Consider the following 20,307-nt stretch of genomic DNA (forward strand, 5'->3'; position numbering starts at 1 on the left):
TGTATTATCGTTAATTTAGATCCATTTCGAAATTATGGCATGGAAAAAAATTTCCATTCATTTAAACATGCAGTGCGAGAATTTTCTGCATCCAAGCTCTAACCATGGTTTTAACCAAGAACCTGCTGTTGGTTGGGTTGGATATCTCAATGATCTTACTCCACATGTTTAGATATGTGCAGATTTAGATACGATATATCAATGTCAACTGATTTTATATTGCTTCCAAATTTCTTGAAACGATTCATGTTGAGAAAATACAGCTCCGTTGATTTAATCATGTTAATTCAATGCAGGAACCACGAAAAAGATGACACATCGAAAATAGTTCAAGGGTAGAAAAAAAGGCTTTTTGGAGTACCCCAATTCTTAGTACTAGACCCTATTCTGTTTATAAACGCCTATCTAAACATCAGTGGTGAAGTATGTCCTCTTGTAGACGATACTAGTTTCTCTAAGAGCAAACCTGACGCACAGCACTTTATAGAACCATAGACCACCATTAAATCATAGTGCGATTCCAATCTTCTCTGTCTCCACGTTTCTTAAGCTCAAATTTTATCATATAAAATAGATTTCTTAAAATGATAATTCCAAAGAACTGAAATTATCCCTCTACTTAACAGTTTATTATGCCCTTATTGAATCGTATCTTCGATATGCCCATCCATTCTTTGGTACGTGTGGTACAACTCAATTTGAACGAAACTACAAAAGGGAGAGCTATTAGATATTTACTTGGACTACTCTGAAATTGGAGAAGCGTGACCGAGCATGCTTCTTCAATTTCAGAAAGATCATTGCACGGCTGTCCACTTAGGAACGCGCAGCATGACCTTTACTAACCTACTCCACGTTCAGAATTAGTTGAGGGCTCGATATTTTACAATGCAAAAAAATGCACAATCACTTGCCAATTTAAATCAAATCGATTATTTCATATATTGTATATTTTATTCTATTTGTATGTTCATTTAGTTATTTTTATGTTTGTTATTTAGTTTTTACAAGCTTTTGTCTACGAAACATCGACAAAAGTAGACGTGAATTAGTGTGCTCTAATTTATTTTTATTTCTCTAGCGCCTAGAAAGATTTTTGAAAAAATTGAATCCCCTGTAATTTAAAACTGATCTATTTCGGTATTTGTTTAAATTTAAACTAAAATGTAAATATTTTCAACTGTTTGGATCGCTCGATACATTTTGAAACTATAGATGTCTCACAAGAAGAAAACTTCTTTTCGATGTCAATTGTTTTAGATTTTTTTGATCCAAATTTTGTTTTCATAGTCTCTCAGTCGAACAATCCACATCCCTACATCGTTGAAACAAAACTAGTATAGTGAGAAGACTATTCCCAACTTGTTTTATTATCAAAAAAAATGTGCTAGAACAAATACGAAACAATAAATTTCAAAAGTTTTATAACGGAAACAAAAATTCAAAAATAAAAAATAGATTTGTTACATCTTCCGGCTGTAGCTGCGCTGTTCCCCGGAAGATGAAAATAATTTCTTATTGTCTGGAGAATTAAGAGTATCGATTAGTGCCGAAATGAAAAATTGGGTCAGTACGATGGTCTGGCGGATAAATATTTTTCATGGCATTCGCTTGTGTTTACTTGATAGGCCCAAACAAATAACTCACGATGGAAATACTGTGATGAAATTGATAAACACTTTTGCACTCCATGTGGTTTCGTATTTATGTTACGAGGAAATTCGTTTTTGTTAACTGTTATCTTTATTAACAAATTACGAATAGCGAAAATCATCACAATAAAAAGATAAAAGTCCATGTCCGCATCACAATATTTAATTTCCATAATCATTTAAAAGTATAGAAAACAACAAAATTAATACCTTGAAATTCCTTGATCAAAACGTTTATTGGTATAGGTACTTTTAATTGAGTTTCCGTTTCACAGTCAGTATTTAGTTTTGAGCTGTAAAAGTGTGTGATATATTGAAAGTTAAATCATTCTCAAATGTAAGTTTTATAAACAGTGAAATATGTGGCAACCATGGCTTCAAGACCAACCATCAACAAGTCGATTTGCAGATTCTTTAAACGTTTTACTTGAGCTAAGCAAAGAAGAGCTAAACAGGAAGGGCAACATCTATCAACAGATGCTCAAAAATTGACAGACTTTGTACTCGAGGAATGTCCAGAAGTGATTCTATTCAGGAAAGTGTTTCTGGCAAATACTTGTCAAGCTACAAAATTGTAAGTAAGATGTGACCATGAGATTTTTTTGAAAATCAAACAAATTGCAAGATTCTGGTTTATGTTTGAACCACCCTTGTACAAAATAGAAAGAATACAGGAATAAAATAGGCGTTTCAGCCATTTTTTAGTGGAGATTTCTTTTGAAAAGCGCAAGCGACAAAAAGTTGAAATTTGCTGTATTAAAGCTTAATTTTTAGAGGCCACGTTCTCGAAAAATCGGCATAAGTTTGGTAACGCTCATAAATCTGACAACGCTGTAGAAAAAAATTAAGACGGAGCATGTTTTTTCTGTTACGTCGTATCTGCGCTGCTGCGCGTAATTTCGACAACAATTTCCGAAGTTACCGCTACCAAATCGTTCAACAGTGTTGAATAAATACAACAAATAAATTTTTATAGCGGGCTCTGTTGACGATACGACACGTTCTGTAACAACTAATATGGAAACAGGGTGATTGTTCCTGTGGGACCGCGTTTTTGCAAGAAGACTACGACCTCCGAACTGCAATTGAAGAAGATTTGAAACTGTACGCGGTAAGCTTGACATGCTTCGTCTCCTTTGAGAAACTTTGTCATAAATACATTGATCAAGAAGAGCATCAATAGAATAACAGGATTGAGACGTTCACGTCCTTTTGTCAGAGCTCCATCGATAGGTATGTATATCTAGCAATTCATCATTTTTTGGGATGAAATCCTCATTATTAAGAAAGATGAAAAAAATGAAGCTTGTCGATGTATATCAGAAACAATGTTTGAATTATGAGACTATACTATAGGATTATTAAAGTTTTTCTCTATCTATTTCCTTCTTATTTTCTCCATTCCAGTCCGAAATTTAAGCGGCTAGCTCAGTCTAAGCCAACATACATATCAAGTTTTCGTTCAAAATCTTCTGCGTTAAGCTCATTTGTAGAACTGTTGATTAATACGATATCATTTTCAGGAGGTATTGACACACACAAAGGATAACGTAATTGATGTAAACAGACTAGTCGTGTACCACTACCGAGTGCTTTAACATTATAATTATGTCAAACAATTCAGTTTTGACAAGATAATCTTCCTATGTATATCAATTTCGTGCTATTTGATATTCTAGTCAACAAGCATCGTGACAAATTTCCATATTTACTCAAGTTGTTAATTTGGAAATATACCCCTATATATTTTCATTTTTTTCATTTTAATAAAGACTAAAAGTAGTCGAAACGTCAAAATTTGCTAAGCAGAACAGAACTGAAATCAAGACGATTTAAACATTGAATAAAAAACAACTTCTTTCCTAGTTAATGTCTCGACGAATATTGAATTACATCTACTCTGAAGACCTTTTTGTCGATATCAACATCCCTAATGGCTCATTGTATTATTGGCAACTACGCTAGATTTCTACCTGACCAGTGGTTCGCAATAGGAAGTGAAGATGGCGCTAGTTGCGTTCGCTGGGAAATATTTAACTATTTCACATTAACCAAATAGCGATGCTCTTTGACGTTGTCTTCAGTCCGGTTCTCAAGCCTGAACAAGGGTTGTTATACCACTCTGTTGAGATGTAATAACGTCGAAACTAGTCAGTGGTTACAGACCCCTCTTTGCAACATGGTCAAAAACTGCTCTGAATCATCAACACTTTGTTGTTTTTGATCGACTGTGAGTACTTTCACTTAAATGGCTGTCACTTTTATCTGACCAATCTGACCAATCCATAGCAATAATTAGAGCACTATACAGCATATCTGGAATTAATTAATTATTATTAGAATAGAAGTCGTTTAAAGAATAGAAGGTACTTTCCAGTAAATATGCCCTCAAATTATTGTGAAATGCAAGAAAAGATTATATCGATTTGATTTTAATTGGCAAGTGATTGTGCATTTTTTTGCATTGTAAAATATTGAGCCTTTAATTATAACGATGGCAATTTGTTTAAAATAATTCAGACGCTATTACCTGATTCTTGTAACTAAAAAAAGGTAACAGAAAGATGTAAATTGATCATAAGGTCCTTTACAATATATTCAGAAGTTATTTTTTATAAATATGTTATTGAGTAGTGCTGTTAGTATGATTGTATCAATTAATGAAAACAAATGTTTTGTTTGTAGCAAAAAAAATCTTGCTACTAAAGCTGTTCCGGCGTTTCACATGAAATCATCTAGTTTTTATCGAAGTTGGCCTAATGATAAACCAAACCCAACCACATACAACGCGTCAGTTTCAACGTAAAATTAAACCAGAATCATTAATCTAAAGTAATACGAGGGCCCTTTTCGGATAAATAGCGGCCTGAACAAATGAACTCGACATTGGGACACCGACCGTCAAAAGTTTCTCGCATTACTGGTTGGATAAAATTCCGAAATGGAGTAATTCTAATGTGAATGATTAATTTTCAGTTGAAGTCGATTCGATTAATAGCTAAAAAAACGAATATTTGCAACTACAACAATTGTGTACATTTAGAATGAATCAAAACTTAAGTAAATTTCTTCCTGCTTCAAATCAACATTGACAAATTTCTGGTAATGAAACAGCAACCATATTCACCTGATATGACTACGTGTGATAAACGCAACAAGTAAAAAACTAAGTGTCTATTAAACGCAACGTGACTTCTTACGCCGAGTTAGACAACATGTCAAGTGCAATAAACACTTTTTGCACGAGTTGCATACAATATTTTTCTTACGTTCATAAAAAAATGTTTTATTAGGCGTAGAAAAATAAAAAGCGTAATTCAATCTTTTTTTCTATATCAGGCTAAAACCACCCTACGTACACTTACTTACAATTTCGGTTCAAATGAAGTACTAATTTTTTTGTTTATTTCATTCTTGATATGAAATAATGTCAGAAAGTCAAATATTTAATTGGTATATTCGAATTTCATATGTTCAGTATTTATTTTTCCCAAGACGTCACGGTCTTACTGAAATGTTTAAACTACCTACAAAATGTTTGAATTTTCAATAATTCAAGAATTGAAGTACGATATTAGCACCATCTATTTCGTTCGTAATTGAATAAATTAAATTATTTTCAGAGTCCAACTCCTCCGCAGTACGTATTTTGGTACCACAACGATCACATGATCAACTATGATACAGCTAGGGGCGGTATCTCTGTGGAAACAGTTCCGGGACCAAGAACGCAAAGCAGATTGACCATCAGAGATACGAACGACGCGGATTCCGGAAATTATACATGCTCTGCATCTAATACGGAGCCGGCGTCTATATACGTCTTTGTATCTGAAGGTAAAATGTAGTTTTTGACAAATTATTCAATTCATGTCAAAATAAATTTCCATTATATAGTCTGAAAATTGAAATAAACGTTCCGAGATAATATTATACAGGGACTTGAACACATATTGGTATATTTCGAAAAAACAAGCATGGTTTTATTAGTAAATACGAGGGTTATTTGGAAATTTTTCGATCTCAAGCTGAATATAACATACTTAGGCATGCGTTGAGAGATCCTTAATGAACTTTCAGGTATCTTGAATGCTTAATGTCTGTTTTAAAATCGTATCACTGAATTGTTTTAAAAATTTCCTTAAAAATAGAAAAACTAGATAGATGGAAGGGATTATTGGCATATCTATTTCCTATATAATGATTGAAGGATTTTGCTCACATTAGGCCAAAAGTATATTTAAATGAACATTTTTTCGGCTTCAATGACGTGGGTTAATCAAAAGTCATGATGGTAAATGAAACACGGATCCTCTACTACATCCCTGAAACCAAATAATAATCAAGCTAGGGGTGAAGACGATATCATCTGCCGTAAAAGTGATTGCGGCGATTTGTTTTGTTAGTCATGGAATGAAATTCATCACTTATCTTCAAAAATGAATCAGGAGAATATCACGTATTATTGTTTGAAGAAAAAATGTTTAACTTGCAGTGTATTTACCAGATTCAACCCTTAATGATTATGGAAATAATGCTTTGTCCAAAACTTTTGAGACACCCTCGTATAATTGAAAATTTGTATTGCCAATTTTGATATTATACAAATTGTCCATTGATTTTTACCATCCAATTTTTGTACGAATCTGATCGTTGATATTCTATGAGTATTTTCATGATAAATTATCGTTTAAAGAAATTCATCCCTCTGTATGAAAACATACTATTTTTCATGAAACGCGGATCTTTGTTGATCCATACCATCATACCTGCATTAATTATTTCTTCATTGTTTACGCGCATCATCGATCATGTTTTTGTTTTTCTAATCGGGCGAATTCCAATTACATTCCGACCGAAACGCGAGCGAAAACTGTCAAAAATATATGAAGGTAAAAAAAAAGATAAAAACAAACGAAATATAAAACGCGGCCACTCATAACCTAACAAAATTAGTCGTGACATGAACACGGGTGTAACGCTGTCATTCAAACATTCAATATTAGCCGCGACGGATATGCATCATTTCTGACAGCTGCGCAAATTACAATAAATGGATTTTGCTAAAAGCTATTCTTTATTTAGAGTTCGATATCCGGTTTCTTCATACAAGTCGGACGAACGGGACAGAAAGATATTCACTTGATAAGTAAATCGATGTTGGTTAAATCTAAACCGCAAATTATTGAATGATTGCCCAATATTTACATTTATCAAGTTTGTTATTTGTTACAAAAAAAACTGAATTACACTCGGGAGCAAAAATAACGACTTAAGTCGAACTACCGCGATCAAAAGTCTCTAGAGAAAAATTTGTAGCTCCCATTATTTTTCTGATTATAACCATTAATCTTAACTTGTTAGTACAAGTTCATTCAAATCGGACGAACGGAACAGAAAGATATTCATTTGATAAGTAAATCGATGTTGGATAAAACTAAACTGCAAATTATTGAATGATTGCCCAATATTTACATTTATCAATTTTGTTATTTCACATAAAAAAACTGAATTACACTTGGGAGCGAAAGATACGTCTCAAGTCGCACTCTCGCGATCAAAAGTCTCTAGAGAAAAATCTGTAGCTCCCATTCTTTTTCTGATTAAAACCATTAATCTTAACTTGTTATTAAGGAATTTTTTCAGTAATAATAAATAAATTACAAGCTTAAATTCGTCAGAATAATAATTTATTTGAAATCAACTTATCAATATTCAGTGTTTCTTTCCCTGGATCTAACAACATTTCCAATCGCTTTTTCATGGATCTAAAAAGTTTATTCACTGGATCTTGTTCGATGCTACCCAATTCTTCAGTAAGGACCGTTTTGAGGTCAAGTTTCGAAGGTAGATAAATGATACGATTTAGGCCAATTCATTGTGGAAATTTCGACATCCTGTAAATATTACCGTACAGAACCTGCAGCTGGAATGAAGTTATCGCCGATGGAACTAGGGTGATCCTCTTAAATTTCTTCTATTTATCGATTCGTCATTAATCCCCTCAGTTCACCTACAGTTTCAATGAAAACCAACTCGGTTTTTGGTTCCATTCCATCTAGAAACCTCCTCCAAAAGCCACTCCTTTGTAGACTCGTCCTCTTCTATCGCCTCCACGCAGACACGGTCAATTTGAAACCTTTTTGACTAAATGTTAGCTATCTTAAGTGTTCTTCTGATTATTCAGCTCCTCCTCGCGTTTCTGCGAGCTCTTGGTGGACTTGAGCACCTGTGGGTGCCCGATTTCTCAGTTATGTGCTCACAATGAATCGGTCATCTTTATCGGATGTGCACGTTCCATTTCCGGAACTGCGTAACGATGGTAAACTATGGAAACAGAAAACTGACCACTTCTTGGTCAATTTATTGTTTTCTTTCGATAGGATTGACAATTTGACTTGTTAAGCAAAGCAAGGGAAATTAAAATTTGCGTTATCATTGATCCAATTTCGCCAAAGTTGAATTGTTTAAAATGTATCAAATTATACCAAAAAATATTAAATCTCATACAAATACAAAAGTTCCAGAAATGTGGTCCAAATATAAATTACAAGCAAATTTGAACAAGAATTGCAAGCAGTGACTAAGAAGGAATCTATTTTACTACGTTTATTTTCCAATGGAAGTGATGAAAGTATTCTGAGTATGAGTATTAGAAATATTAGAAAATATTTTGTCAAAAAAAACCTCAATTTAGACGTTTAATGACGTTTCTGTATTCGTTGGACTGGAATCTTGGCTTGTAAGCCTCAAGAAAAAACACAAATTATACAACCAGCTTCAATTTCCAAGATATAAGAAGAAGACGACATAAACCTCACAACAGCAAGGATTAAACACAGAAAATATAGACTTTGAAGCAAATGGTCGCCTGTTTTTCATGGAATAACATGTCACCGTTCCATTAGGGCAACTAGAATGGTCAATCCTGAATAGCAAACCAGCATTTGTTTGCCAGAAGTGTTCGGGAGAACAATCGCAGAAGACAAATCATTTTCCACCACGACAATGCGAGCTCCCTCTCATCAGTTCAAAAGGAAACGTTTTTGAACAGTCAAAACATCGAATTGATGGGTCATTCGGCGTACAGTCCAATGGTTTCTCCTCATTACCTCAGATCAAAATTAAATTGCGAGGTTGATGTGTTCAAATCACATGATTTGGAGGGGAACAATACTTCTGTAATTGATTCAAATGCATTCAAAAGTTTGTCCAAATGAATAAGTCCATTCTTTCATATCTACAATTATATCTGCTGCTCATGTATCAATGAAAAAAACGAATATATCAAAAGAGAAAAATGTATTGGAGGTGAAGTAAAAGCTTTGGTTATTTTTGCTGACATGGAGATGTATATAATTGTAGTAAATCTTCTTACGTAATATTTGAAATGCCCTGTATGTTTCAGTTTTCCACCTATCTTGTCGATATAACGAAAATTTAGTTTCATAAATTATTATTTCGTAATTATTGGTAAAGTACGTTGATGGAACTCGCTGATTTTTACCTTGATATAAATTTAAACATCAATATAATCCAATTTATTCGTTATTTAACGTACCGTATCCTTCTGTGAAAATTCTATTAAAATGCAAATTAATACAACACCCATACATACTTTCCAACCATTGTTTTCCAACGCATGGAAGCTGTGTAGAAGAGATAAACTTTCTAGGAAATCAAAAGGCTTGTGCGCTTCCATTGTTCGATCCGAGCTTCGTGATTCTTTGAAGTGTACATCTCGATGTCCCTTCAATTCTCGCTTTGTCCTTTTTTCCAGACAATACACATCTTATTCTGTTCTAACGTTAAAGTTTGCTTTATTCTTGAGTAGTAGCAATGTGTGTTTATATAAGCTTCAAAAAGAAGGCTCGATGTTGGGTGTACACATTTGCTTCGTTCCCAGAGAGGAATTAAAAACAAAAGAATTGCTATGAAATGCAGGAACTTGTTAATGTCATTTCAACGAAAAAACTGAGACGAAATTTTTTGTCAACCGAAATTTCGAACGATAACAAAATATTGACATGGCAATGAAGTTGAAAAACATTTAATTTGATTCTTTGTTTGTTTTTTTTTTGCTGGTGTTATTGACACGGTTCATTCACTACTAGGATGTCCCAGAAGTACTTGGCCTGACCTAGAGATGACGGTAGTTGCTTGTATTAAAAAGTACACAATCTATACAGCATATGTTCGAAGTTTGAAGACGCCACGTTATTCAATATTTATTTGGCAGTCATCAATAGTAAACACGGTCAATTTGGTCATCGTTATGTGATACAATACAAAGATGAACTAGATTTTACTCTGGGTTTGACTATTAGTTCGTTTTCAACAGTAAAATATTGGGGAGCAACGTTTAATCGAGACCGTACGAATTGAAAAGACCAGCAACGCAGTGATCGACCAAATTAGGTGATGACTACCAGAAATGTTGCCGAAAATCCACTGGATGATCCTCGATTGAAAGTGCGTGAGCTAAGCGTTTCAAAAAATCGCATATCAAATGAAAATTTGGACATGGAAAGGCTGTGCGCAAGAGGGATGCTGCGTTTGCTCAGAATGTAACAAAAACAGCGTCTTGAAGATTTTTCCCTCGAGTGTTTGATAATATTTCACATGAACTGGAAAGAGATAACCAGCTCCAAAGACCCTACCATCTGCATAAAGGGTCATAGCGTCGGTTTTTTGGGATGCGCGTATAATAATTTTCAAACGGCGAGTATTATGCGCTCTTATTGCAAAGTTTGAGTGAAGGAATTAACAATAAACAGCCATATTTGGTTAAGAAGCAATACAATACACTAGGTAACACATCCGTTATTGCAATGGCCAAAATTAATGAATCAAACTTTGAATTGCACCTTGTTCGCTAGATTTAAAACCCTTTGGACCATTTTCTGTTACCACACTTAGAAAAATTGCTGGGTGGTTAACGATTTTCCAACAATGAAACTTGACGATTCCTATTAGGTATCGAACTTCCTGGGAAAAGTGTACGGAGTTAAAAAGAGATTGCATTTTCAAAAATTTGCTTTTTCTTAGTTGAGCGAGGTACTTCTGGAACCATCCTTGTATTACAAAAGTTATGGTCTATTGGATTGTCAAATTTTGAGACTACATACAGTGTATGAATTCTTTTATCTCCTTCTAACAGCATTTCAATCTAAAAGGACATTTGAATTATTTATTTACGGTTTTTTGAGAATTAAAATATCTTTTATATCTAACATGAACATCATAATAGTGCTAAAAAGTGACTATATCTCAGAAGGGGCTCTAATGGAATATAATTAACGTTTTACAGCTACATCTAAATTTGTAATTGCTTTTAGAGAGAGCTCCATCCCGCTTCCATCACTACCCTGCCTGTTTCTGATAAAATATTATATTTATAACCTCATTTTATTCCATAGCTTTTTAGGATTCGAATTATTATGATATTATACAGAGTATTTTATAAATTAATGATAATAATTCAAAGAGAGCGGATAGAAAACTGAAGCATTTCACCACAAATCGGTGGAGGTGCTGATGTAGAAGAATTGGTGGATGAATAGGCATCTCACCTTCACCAATTCCCCTTTTTTTATAAGTAAATTCTCGTAACTAAATATAGACTATTCAAGAATGACAGCCCTTTCTCTTTATATAATAATTTTGACCATAAAATTAATCGAACTAATCCTAAACAATATACAAAACTTGGTAATTATCTAGATTAGGTTTCACCCCTCCGATTTCGTTAAAATTTTAGAATGTTATAAAGAAAATTACGCTGAACAAGGGCGCGGAAATCATCCCTTCAGGTACTTTTTTGCGTTTGAAGAATCAAATAATTGTAATGATTTTTCAGTGAACCTAACCTAACCTAACCTAACCAATGTCTGATTGTTGGCGAGAAGGGTGGAAAGGGTCGGGGGGGTATTAAAACTTTAAACCAACTTCTTATATTGTCTTATTTTATCCCTTTTTATTTCTTTCAACGATTAATTTAAATATTACTATCTCTAAAAAATTATTAAAATTATTTGATTCTTCAAACGCAAAAATGTACTTGAAGGGATGATTTCCGCGCCCTATATATATATATATATATATATATATATATATATATATATATATATATATATATATATATATATATATAGTCTTGTTCGGCGTAATTTTCTTTATGACATACTAAAATTTTAACGAAATCGGAGGGGTGTAGCCTAATCTAGATAATTACCCAAAACTTAATTAGTTCTCTAGAATTTCTGAGAAAAGAGGAAATTATTAGCACATGGCAATGTCGCTATATAGAATCGATATTTCTGTGGCCAAAATAATCATGAAGAGAAGTGCAGGGACAAAAACTCTTCATAGCAAAAGACAAAACCACCGTCTTTAAGAAGAACCTTCAAACTGTCTTTACTCTAACTGACAACCCAAATTACTTGAAGTACTTTGTTGACTTCATAACCCAACATATATAACCCGGAACCCCTATAGAATTACTCACTTAAATCTTAATCAGCTTACGCTACTTACCCTTCACTATCGTGGTTGTTAAATCGACATTCCAAGCTAAGAATATCTATACAAACATTAAAGAATCTGTTTCAGGTAGACTTCACCAGCTCTGCGGCCTATTTAGCGTTTGCTTGGAAGAAAAATGAAGGTCATAAAAAACTTTTTCGCACACACGTAAATCAGCTTTCTTGTAGAGCTTTTCATGAGCTCCATTTTTTTCCCACCAAAATCAATATTTTCGGAGATTTTTAGTTACAACTTTGAAGTGGGCGAACGAAACTTGGTGGATGAAAATATTTTCTCTAGCCAAGGAAAATTTTAGCAGAATCGGAAGTTTCAGATCTTTGAAACTGTTTCCTAAATAAGTTGAAAAATTTCAAATTTCTTTTGTTTAATAATAATGGGGCGCTAGAGGCTGAAAAACGCTACCAAGAGGCTATGAAAACGTGAAATCGATTTCTTTTTCCAGGAGACAACGTCGACGCTATTCTAATGAGAAAATCGTGCGCTATGTGCATAGCAAGTCAAATAGCTATCATCTTAATCAGCATGTTCACTTCGGCGATGCGATAGAAAACTTCATAATCACTGAAGATGAACCGAAGCTTATGTGATTGTGAATAATTTCCTTTCAAGTGATAAAAACTAAGCTAAATATATATTTAATAATACTGTTATGTATGATAAAAGACTTTTCATCGATAGGTATAAGAGGAAATTTCCATGGTAGTTAATGCATTCTTTCCAGTGACGGAATTCACTATTACCTTCTCTAGTACTGAACACACTATTCACACCAATAATTACACTTTCTAAACACGCGTTTCGATAACCAATTTATCGTCTCCAAAGACTGAAGATAAACTAAGTTTCTGTAGACGATAATTTTGTTATCAAAAGTCGCGTCAGACAGTGTAATTTTAAGTGCTGGTGTAGTGGTAGTATAAACAGTGTGTTCATCATGATTATCATCAACGGTTCTGAAAATTCCAGTTATTTCCACCCTATATTAAAGAGAAATATATGGAATTATTCTCAATTCGGAATGGTATGAAATATAAACCGATGATTATATCACAACATGAAATATATTGAATGTTAATTTTGGCCCAAAAATTCTCGTTCGATTGACGTCATGTTATTTTTTTAGTGGCTTATGTTATTTTAAAAATGATTGGTTTTTGCTGAACTTGTGAAAATTGGACGTGGAATATTCAGTAATTCATATTGATAATGGATATCAGATACGATGGATCTAATACAATATTTCTTAATGATGAAAAAATGTTTCATTATATAAATATTATAAAAAGTCCATTACCATAAACCAATCTTAGTTTAGTTGAATAACAACTAGATTATGATTATTTTTTTCTCAATTTAACGCGCTGGTCATTGGCATACGAAAACAATCAAAAGAAACATATAGTCCAGTCATTTCAAGCATTTTAAACCCCAAGAACAGAACAGAATAAGTACGCATGCGCCAAAGGTTAACGACTGTCAGCTGTTTATTTCTAGTCTTTCGAATGCGTCTATGTAGACAAACCAGTGTAGCCGTTGCCTTCTTTTGTATAGGAAGTTAATATTTGTCGAGTTCCCGTGTTTTTGAACTTCGTGCGATTGCTGAATCTACAGGAATTAACAAAAACTTTTTGCGACAAATTTCAACACGCGAAAAGTGTATGCGAGACTGGTGTCTAAAATCTTTACATTCGAAAAACAAGAAGCTCGCAAAAAGATTTGTATTGGTACTTTGAATGCCATTGAAAATAACTCATATAATGTGACGAATCTTGGTTCTTTTCATGGATGATCCTGAAACAAAAATTATTTTTTTCGATGTTCATGGAATTATATACCTTCACTAGCTTCCTGAAGGTGAAACTATCAATCAACATAATCATCTTTATGTTCTTATTGAATTCTGTGTGAGAATTGTCGATGGAGAAGTTAAATGTCAAACTCATTTCGCACTGTTCGTCAAGAGGTTTCTAGTCAACTATAACACCCACCTCATTCACCGGATCTTACACCCTGCGACTTCTATCTTTTTCCTAATGTCAAATCCAAACTCTTTGTTAACATAAAGCATAAAATGCTCAGTTTTTCAGTTATTATCAAAAAATAAGTTCAAAACATGGTTAACTTTTGGTCTAGAACTCAGCGGGTTCAATAGCGAATTACTAAAAGAGTATTACCTAAAATTGATTCATTCATCGATTTCTTTTAGTTTGCATTTCGGCAGTTACCCCTAACTTAAAAGAACTCATCGGCACTACATAATTTTTGAACTGCCGTATCTGTGGACAAATTAGTGTAGCCGTAACCTCCGTTTTCATAGAGGCTGTTTTTTTGTTTAGCTGTAAAACGTATTGTTGTGAACTTCCACATAAAATTTGGAAAAACTCCAACCGAAACTTATAATTTATTAAAACAAGTGTATTACTATGAATATTTGATGCGTTCACGTGCTTTCGAGTTTTCAAAATGGCTGAGAAGATATTGAAGATAAGTCACGTTCTGGTCGCTTTTCTACGTCAAAAACTAATGAAAATATCGAAAAAGTCCTTAATCTTGTTCGGTCTGACTGTCGGTTGAGTATTCGTGCGGTTACTGAGTCCACAGGTGAAACTGCTGAACAAAATTATCATTTTCATATTCTAACAGAACCCTGTGGAAGAACAAAAGAGAAATTAAGCGAATTGTGGAAAGAAAAGACATGACTTCTCCTTCAGAACAATGAGCCAACTTATTCCGCACTGTCCATCAAGAAGTTCCTAGCCAAGTACGACATTCCAGTGGCAGACCATCCAACTTATGCGCTGGATCTTGTACCCTGCGACTTCTACCTTTTTTCTAAGGTCAAATCTAAAATAAAAAGAAAAAGATGAAACATAAAATGCTCATTTTTCCAGTTATTATCAAAAAGGTTCAAAAATATGATCTATTTTTGGTCTAAAACTCAGCAGGTTCAATCGCGAATTGCTAAAAGAGTATTATCTAAAATTGATTCATTTATCAATTTCTTTTGGTTGCATTTTGTAAAAGGGCACCTTCAGGTTAAAAGCCCCATATAATTATTCAATTGTCGTATCTGTAGACAAATCAGTGTAGTCGTAATCTTCGTTTTTATAGAGGCTGTTTTTTTGTTTGGCTGTGAAACAGATTGTTGTGAAACCAAACTGAACCTTATAATTCATTGAAACAAGTATATGGCAAATAAATATGAACTATGAACCTCGCCTCGAACTTGTTTTTCGTTTCCACTTGTTTTTGGGTGGTTTAAACGTTTTTAACGTGGCTGGGAATATGTGCGCAGCTCTGAAGGAAAGAAGATCGTGAAATATTTGTATTGTTAGATCAACCAACTTATTTGCTGGATCTTACACACGATAACATTTTTGGATAGAAAATGAAGAACCAATTTTAAACAATTCATTTCCTATTTAAAAAATTTTATGTTTAACTTGTGATTCGAAATGGTTTGAAGATCGCATATTCACGTTAAAGAATGTAAATTTATAATTCAAAATTCACATTTTTGGAGAGTTTCAATAAAATGTTTCCCTTTATCCGTTTCGACTTCAAATCATCGCTGTGTATATCCATTAGATACCTTGGAAGTTTCCTCGTAGTCGGTAACAACTTCTTATTACTAATTATATAAATACCAAAATCATCAATAGATCTACTGAAATATTTATTTCAGTCATCTGTAAATAATTATTCAATGTATTTTCATTAATTATGTAATTCTTAACGTAAATTATAAAGTGCATCAAATTATTATACTGAAAACTTTGGTCACTGAAACTCTGTCAACAGCTTTTCCACTACATTCGAATTTACACATCACCTTATATCAATACTACATCACGTTTCATTTCACTTCTTTTCCACTTAATACAGTGTATTTCACAATATATTTCACTCTATTTCGCATAAAGAAGAAAATAAACTGTAACTATCCAGTTCATAAATTCTAAAGTGAATCACTTACTAGAGCAAAGAATTTTTGTTATGTGCTCAGTTTTTTCAATCTCTAAGTGATATATTTTCGAAAAAAACTGATGTTAACATATTCTTATCAGATTTCTAACCCCTAATACGCTTTGAGGCCGAAGTAACTATTTAGTACCACTCCCTAGCTTCTTTATATACTTCAAGATGTTGGTGGTAGAATAATTTCCTGGATTTATTACATTCATTCTGGATTTTTCATCTTAAAGTTGGTTATAAAATCTTTCCATGTGAAAACTAGGTGATACATCTGGTTTTTTGCTTCTTCTACGATGCTGTTTTGTTCAATCTAGAGAAGAACTATCGCAAACATCCTGTCCGATAACCAAGCAGCTTATAGAGCTCCAAGCTCCAATATCATAAACTCTAAACTCATCTGGAATTGCCTAGAAAAATAAAACGAGCTAGACAAGGGACTACACTGGAGGAAAGAGAAATAAAAATGTTAAATTGAGGGCAACAAGCCCTTCTATGGTATCAGCTACAGAATAATAGAAAGAGGGACTAGAGCAACCTACAAGGGCTGAGACACATCTTCTTATTTTGAGAAACTATAACCAGGAAAGGAGCTCCATAGCACTACACGACGATTAAAATGAAATAAGAAGATCTCTGGTAGCTACAGCCAACCTATTATCTAAGAGGAAAGGGATTAATAGATCAGCTGTAAACACTGGGTTCCCAGAAAAAGGGAATGCAATAGAGCCTTTGGATTACACTGTATATGATACACAAATATGTAAATACGTACATACAAGGCCAGTCAAGAGATATTGCAATGAGAGTAGAAATTGTTTTTAGAACTTAAATATACATCGACGTTTCTTGTTCTGATATTGACCATTGATTTTCTTCCTGCTGTCACCTAGTTTATTATTAGAGTTGTAATGGATGTAGTTCAAAGTCCAGAGGGTGGAAAGTGGAAGTTTTGAAGTTCTACACCATAGAAGTATAGACTAAAAATTGATTTACTTCAATTTCTGAGACCTTTTCATATGTTTATATTTCTAATCGTTTTGATTTTGAGTTTCTTCTGATTCAAAATCAGTTTTATTTAATAATATTTGAGAGATTGATAAAGAATTAAAGTTTCGACTTATTTCTTACTTTATCAAAATGTTCTTAATTAGAAGAGATCTAAAATCAAGAACATTTAAAAGCATAAAAATTAATTTTTCGAGTTTCACGTTCCATGATTTCATTGAGTTAATTTTCTCTAGTTTTAAGATAGCAGGCTTTGATAACTATGAATTTTACCGATATACAGGGAATTTAACAAGTGTTATTAAAGACTTAAAGTAAAACTTTGAGAATACCAAAACGATTAACCGTATAGTGCCATCTTTAATTCAAAAACAGAACTTATTGAACAGCCGGTTACTTTATATATTTCTATAAATATTTTCTCCAATTAAGACAAATTATTGATCTCAATTTACTAATAAATGAAAAAAAATTTATTTATATTAAAAAATGGAAAAATTACGTGTAAATATTTTTTATTTTGTCGTTGTTTACAGAGATTCAGTTGCTTATAATGAACACATTGTCTTGCACTTCCCATTGTAAATAAAATTTCGAGACTAGAATATGATATAACTCAAAAATTTAGAAAGCTGTTAAGTTTTTTGCTAATATTTCACCTCAAAAACATGCTCATAATTTACTTTAAAGCAATTTTAATCCTCACCTGTGGTTTTTTGTTGATTATTTGTTAGAATTTCTGAAACCGTTGGCGATATTCATACTGAACACACTGTTTAAACTACCACTACACTATAACTCATAATTACACTGTTTGACGCGCGAAATTTACCCTCAGTCTCTGAGGACGATAATTTGGTTATCGAAACGCGCGTCAGACAGTGTGATCATGAGATTTGGTGTAGTTGTGATGTGAACAGTGTGTTCAGTTTGATTATTTGTTATTAAGCTAATTGAATTTGAGTTGATGAAATGTTTATGAGGTAAAATTTCTCAAATTGTACAATATCATTCAACTTTCTATAGCATGGTAATTCAAATTAATATTTATATGAAAGCTACTGTGGAGAGACCAGCATGATTATCAAAATAATAAATAACATATTGAATTTTCATCATCAATTTGGAAATACGTAATAAATTCCATGGCACGTAAACCAAAATCATCATTACTTTACACCATTATTTCTAAAAAACCACCATAATCTTGAAAAAGGTGAAATGAAACCTAACCTAACCTAACGTAATCTAATCTAACCTAACCTAACCTAACCCAAACTAACCTAACCTAAACTAACCAACCTCCTTTTCTCTCCATCTCTTCTATTGTGTTAAATTTTGAACTGGTGGTTCTGCTGAGAATATTTCCGCGATTTGTCACAATCGACATGAAAGATAGTGATAAATCTACCAGTTCAAAATTTGACACCATAGAAGAGTTGGAGGCAAAAGGAGGTGGATTAAGTTAGGTTGGGTTAGGCTAGGCTCTAGTCTTTGTTTTCAATCCTCATGTGCTATTGCTTTAAAAGAATGCCTATTCCGATATGATTGGAGAATTATTGGCATAGTTACTGTTGATGTCTACCCCCCACCTTTGAAGTACGTTCAGAGCACCAAAAAATAATCCTAAATGCGCGAAAACATTTTTGGAGTAAGTTTGTGATGGAGCACCACATTTTTTGCTTTGGATGACCCAAAATTTGTTAAATTTTTTAGTTGCGACGATTACAAAATTGGGTTCGGTGGTTAGGTGGTTAAGCATGTTTGAATATCATTATTCTTGGTACTTATAAGTCCGAAATGAGGTTATAAGGGTAGTTTCAAGCCTTTTCAATTTAAAACTGGAAGAAAACGTGGAAAAACTAATTTTGTATGAGACAGGAAAATTCATCATAACTATATATCAAAATTTTTAAATTACTAGTTGTTACAATGGCGATAGGTACTTTGTATAAATTTTATTGTAAATAGTTCTGGAAAATATGAAGATAAAAATAGTATAATTAAAAATAAAACGGAAATCTACAGATGATCTTCAGAAAATATTCCGGAAAATAATTATTACGTGCTAGCTTATATTACCTTCCTTTCCTTGAACCTATTCAGTAATCGAATTTTAAAAACTGTCTTTCATTCTTATTGTGCGGTCCTCGTAAAGAATTTTTCAAATTCTATATTTTCACTTACTATTGTAAAGTCCCCTGTATAATAGCAATTACAAAATCAACAGAAATGCATATAACTGCAATTTTCTTTATACAATTTTCGAATCAACTTTTCTAGTGGCTACTAGATGGCGGTAATAATGTTAAAATCAGAATTTATGTAGACGACTGCCATCTCATCGAGGAAAGACCAAATATAGTGTTTGCTGGTAAGAAAATTTCCTATTTTTTATTTGTATTTGAAGATATATCGACAGCGCTGCTTACGGAATATCCTATAACGACGTAGGGTGTTACCGTGGAACTCAAAAAGTCGAAAGAAAAGTTAAATTAAAAATTTTGAGTTGATACTTCATTTATATATTGAATAAGTTAGCACTTGATAATATTAGTACATGAAATAAAAAAAATTATATTCAATTGAATGTACATCTTCATCTCTTTCTAATTTATGTAATAACACACTATTTGCCTCCGAGGGTGGTTATGTAAGATACAAATAAATAAATTTTGTTGTTGGTTATAATACTTGGTTTAAATTAAATAAATTTTTCGGAAAATTTTGTATTTCATATTTTTTCCTCATTACCAAAAACTCCTGCCTATTGCCTACCACACGACTCCACGTCTATCCACTCCTTATATCCAGGGTTGCCAGCTCCAAGAGACAGACATCCGGGACACTGAATCCACGCTGCAGTGGAATCTGAACTGCATGTTAAAAAATACCCTCTTGACATAGGGGTTAGAAGGAGGTATACTCACTGCGCAGGTCACAACTGTTTTTAGCGTATCCATATTCGCTTCGTTGGCATTAGCGAAAAAACTACCCCCGTTTCTCTTGAACTGTCAAGCTTGAACGCTTTCTAGCTTCAAAAAGAAATTCGGAAAATCCGGGACGGTTGGCAACCGTGCATACATCGTCAAACACTATTTTGAAATACTGCATAAATGGTGAGGCGTAT

General features: G+C 33.2%; 1 protein-coding gene across 1 annotated transcript in view; it reads left to right on the forward strand.

The window, feature by feature from the left end:
• Nucleotides 1-19,902, forward strand: part of LOC130897524 (neuronal growth regulator 1-like) — a 103,487-nt gene extending 83,585 nt beyond the window's left edge. Inside the window, exons 6-7 of the mRNA XM_057806431.1 lie at nucleotides 5,276-5,489; nucleotides 12,640-19,902. Of these exons, the coding sequence (XP_057662414.1) occupies nucleotides 5,276-5,489; nucleotides 12,640-12,743 (318 nt within the window). The 3' untranslated portion in view covers nucleotides 12,744-19,902. The remainder of the gene's footprint in view (nucleotides 1-5,275; nucleotides 5,490-12,639) is intronic.
• Nucleotides 19,903-20,307: the final 405 nt, after the last annotated feature.

This window comes from Diorhabda carinulata, chromosome 1 (assembly GCF_026250575.1).
Source record: "Diorhabda carinulata isolate Delta chromosome 1, icDioCari1.1, whole genome shotgun sequence".
Classification (NCBI taxonomy): Eukaryota; Metazoa; Arthropoda; class Insecta; order Coleoptera; family Chrysomelidae; genus Diorhabda; species Diorhabda carinulata.